This window comes from Debaryomyces fabryi, assembly GCF_001447935.2.
Source record: "Debaryomyces fabryi strain CBS 789 chromosome Unknown contig00310, whole genome shotgun sequence".
Taxonomy (NCBI): domain Eukaryota; kingdom Fungi; phylum Ascomycota; class Pichiomycetes; order Serinales; family Debaryomycetaceae; genus Debaryomyces; species Debaryomyces fabryi.
The window spans coordinates 1-4,386 of NW_015385736.1; the positions used below are offsets into that span (position 1 = coordinate 1).

The window sequence follows — 4,386 nt, forward strand, 5'->3', positions numbered from 1 at the left end:
TTAACAGCAAAACATATTGATTGGAGAGAACAGGTTGAATTCGGTACTGAGCTTCCAGAACCAGTCATAAATTCAGATGATGAACTATGGAAGAACATCGAAGGTCCAAATTTGTGGCCTGATAAGCAATCGGTACCAAACTTTCGGTCCACCATAGAAGACTACATGAGCGAAATGGAAACTCTAAGTAAGCTCTTGATTGACTTGATAAAAGAATCGTTGAATCTTCCGAAAGCAGTTTTTGATAAATATTTCAAAGAGAAACAGCAGTGCAAAATGAAGATCATTAGATACCCTGACTTCTTGAAACTGAAAAATGATTTAGAAGGTATTCGAAGCCATTTACTGCAATCTTTAATAGACTTAAAACAGGGAGTGGGGGAGCACCGAGACAACGATTTTTTAACTATCATTTACCAAGCTACGAATCATACTTCTCTTCAGGTTCAGACATTCGAAGGTGAATGGGTCAATGTTCCTCCAATAAAGGATACTTTCGTCGTCAATGTAGGTCAGACTCTAGAATACATAACTAATGGGGTTTGCGTTGCGACAGTACATAGGGTATTGACTCCTATTCCAGGTGAAGGAGACAGATTGTCAATTGCTTTTTTCCAAACGGTTGATGTGTCGAGTTACAAATCAAAAATCGAAATACCAGAAGAGATTCAGAAAGAAGCAGATATTCGTGACTCTCGTCGTACGAAAGAAGATATTAGCTTTCAGTTTCCTCAGGCAAATGCAAAGCCATTGGGATATTCTATATTTTTGAATAGGATAAAATCGCATCCTAAAGTCGGGGCTAAATGGTACCCTGATACGTTGAACTACGTCCAAAAACAACTCGAGAAGGCTTAGTCAATCAAAATTCTTATTAATACACGATAAGCTTTCTTTGTGTAGTTATCGCTGATATTACTATATAAAATTAAATTAACGAATGATCTCATTTATTTTAGAATTAAGTGTAATTTCAGAGCTTAACGAAGGTGGAGAGAAAATAAATAGTGAAAAAACTTACAATTAACACGCTGTAATATTTATTTCTTTCGAAAGCTTCACAATAACTGCTTAAATCCCATTTTCTAGTCTGACAAACTTTCCATTCCCTTATTGGAACCATAATCATCTATAACTTCAATTACATTTCCTGCTTTCTCTCGAGAAGTTTCCCCCTCGGAATTGTTTTCTAGGTGAGATGATTCGTTTTCCAATGAATTGTACAAGATTACTCCGTTCAATTTGGCAAACCTTCTTTCATCTCTCTTATAGAAAAAATAACAAATTATCATTACAATAGCTTGCGCAAGTCCCATTAAAGCTGCAGTTAAGAAACCTTTTGGATATCTCGGAGCATCAACCGTTTGCCAAACAATTTTAGATATCCAGGGAGTAGATTGTAATCCTATTGTATAAGTTAATACCCATTCAATAGAACGCCTATTAGTATCGTGTCTAAGCACATCATTTTGTAAAGGATAAAATACGGAACTTTGTGACCAAGCCCAATAACTGAAGTAGAAAGCAAACCATTTGGCTTTCTCTGATACATCCCACACGGCTAGGATAATATTTGCTATAAAATTCATTAACTGAGCAAATACAATCATTAGGAATCGTTTCCTTGTCAAATCAGCACCTGTAGTTGTTATTATAAGCCATATAATACCCAATGCAGGTGGAATAGCTGTTAGTTGATTAAGTTTTGGTATAGAATACCTATTCAAAGATTGTAGCCATAATGCAAAAGACCCAGATTGAGAATTTGATGCATTGAACCCACCAACATTTCCAAGAGTAAATATATAGAAAGGCCAAGAAGTAAATATCTTCTTCCACGTTTCCTTGTCAAAAAAATTCGTCAAAACCAATCCGTCATGAGTTCCATTTTCTCTCATTCTTCTACGCGCTAGCTTTATCTCATCATCTGTTAAGAAGAGGGAGTAACATTTGAAAGGAGTGCCAGGTATGGCAAAAAAACCAATAAAACATACAGTAAAAGATATCAAACTGTCTATTATGAAAGCCCATCTCCAACCAGATAATCCGTTAACACCATTAAGCAGATCATATACTGAGCCTTGAACTAAACCGGACGTAAGTGTCCCCAAGTACTGTCCCACGTAAAAAAACCCTGCTCTTTTAGTGATCTCATGAGGTTTGAACCTAATAAAAAGTTAGTATCAGTTAATGAATTATTCCAGCAAATGGATACTTATCAGCTAGCAAATGCATAATGGATGATTGGAAAATACGTCGTTTCTGCAGCTCCAACGAAAAACCTAAACGCTTTCAAAGCTTTTAAATTAGGCACCGCATAAGTGACCAACGTGAAGAGAGACCACACAAACTCTCCTGTCATGAGAACATAGGGTGCTGGATATCTAGGCAAAATATACGCGAATGGTAATGTAAAGATGATTGCCCCAATGTAGTACATGTTTTGGGTATCCACCAAATCATTCAGCACCATTCCAAGATCTTCCTTCATACCTGAAACATAGGCATTGTTCAAGTTTGCAGAATCCAAAAACTTTACCCAGTACCCCAAGAAACCATAAAATGTTATCATGATATCAAGCTTCAACAATAGCTTTCGTTCTAACACTGACCTCGACTTCGTAAGTAAGTATTTGAACTTTGCTGGCTTGTTTTTTCTGTATTCAAATTCATCAAAGAAATCCCAAAACTTACTTTTCGCTTCATCCTTATACACGAAATTCTCGTCTTCGTCGTCTTCGCTCTTTTTGACTAAAGCTGAACTGATCTCCGCTTCTGTCTCATAAACTGTTCTTACGTGAGGTAAAATCCCACCTATGTAGCCTAATCCCATCTTAATTTTGTTGGATTGTGGACTTCATATTTCACGACACCAGGCTATTTAAATAATCTTCGGCCATTATTTGCTTACTGTAAGTTTTTTAACAACCATTTAAAGCCACAGTGATAAATTTATTTTATACAGGAACAAAATATTGAATAGAACTGGAACGCAAATCAGATAAGCATAAAGCTACACGGATCAAAATCCGTATTTGCACAATAGCTGCATAATTTGATTTATTATCCAATAAAATAGCTCGAGATACAATTTCATCTGATATATCTCTTTTACTGTGGAAGCAATGCCATAATAGAGGTATTGCTACCAACCTAAAGTTTGAACCTTTTTCCTTGTGGTAGATGTTTATTGATGAAAAATTGTCCAAATCCAAAACCTTACTTTCTTAAGGTTAACTGAAACCGAATTAATAATAAGACTTGGGTGGTATATGAGCAAAAGAACTTTCCCTAAAGTTAATGTCCCGGAGCAGACTTGGTCCTTTTAGATAGTGATCATTTATGTAAATTATGCCTTGAAGACTTATTAATATTCCTCTATATGACCTTGGAATTCCGAGTAATATTTAGCGATAGCATATTTAAGCAGGGCATCGCGCACCCTTTTGTTTCTCACAATTTGACTCCATACATCCACATATGAGTTCATGATGGTATCCTAAATGTAGCACGTCAAAGTAGATTTCTCTTGAAATCTTCATGAGAAGTGTATGTAGAGTTTATTCCTAAAATACATGCTCCATGCTAGTAAGAGTGCGAGAGCTTTCCTAAGAATATTCCATAGTCCATAGTCTAATAAAACTTCGTCATTATAGATGTGAGATACAGGGCCTACACCTTTCAGCCAACAATTGTCTGCTACTATATTCATAAAGGGATAAGCATAGTGCCATTTGAAGCAAGGTGGCTATGCACAGGAACAAAATAGGTTGCGAAAATTGTCAACATGGTAAACAAATCTAAGTCCAAGATTCGTTTTGCAGCTAAGTTCAATACTGTGCTAAAGATCCAATGTCTTCAGGTCCTATCCCAGGTTCACCCATCATTATTTTACCTCTAATTTTTCAAATATTTTCATTTATGGCATCCAAAAGCATTTGAGTACTGAATTGACCCCTTGTCATGAGTAGTCTTTTTCCAATGGCTTTTTTCTCGAATGCAATGTCCCTTACATCAACTTCCTCCCTCGTCAGTTTGTAATGCAAACTGTGGCCCTAATTATCAATACATTGATACTTTCGTTAAATTAATAAGAACTCCCCTAATTTGTGGAGCAAAATCTTTGATTGAATTTAGAAATGCTCTTTGTTCCTTCTAAGATATGATTAAAGCATTCTCAGGGTCTGTAATACTATAGGAAAATAGTCAAGTAGTACTCAACAAGACAATATATTCGGGATGATATTCAATGCTTTTTTGTACATGCCCCAGCTTACTTATTCAGTACATTTCATACCGGAAGATTTCTCTAGCGTTTTGCTGTACTATGCAATAAAGCAGGAAGCTCTTATGATGGATACACTTGTTTTTATATAACAAACCATA

The 4,386-nt window shown here is 35.9% G+C and overlaps 1 protein-coding gene across 1 annotated transcript; it reads right to left on the bottom strand.

Annotated features, from left to right (window-relative positions):
• Positions 1-1,085: 1,085 nt before the first annotated feature.
• On the bottom strand, positions 1,086-2,833 carry AC631_05869 (uncharacterized protein; the record flags this gene model as incomplete). Its single annotated transcript, XM_015614698.1, has 2 exons — positions 1,086-2,166; positions 2,256-2,833. 2 exons carry the CDS (start codon positions 2,831-2,833, stop codon positions 1,086-1,088), a joined length of 1,659 nt encoding a protein of 552 aa, XP_015464474.1.
• Positions 2,834-4,386: the final 1,553 nt, after the last annotated feature.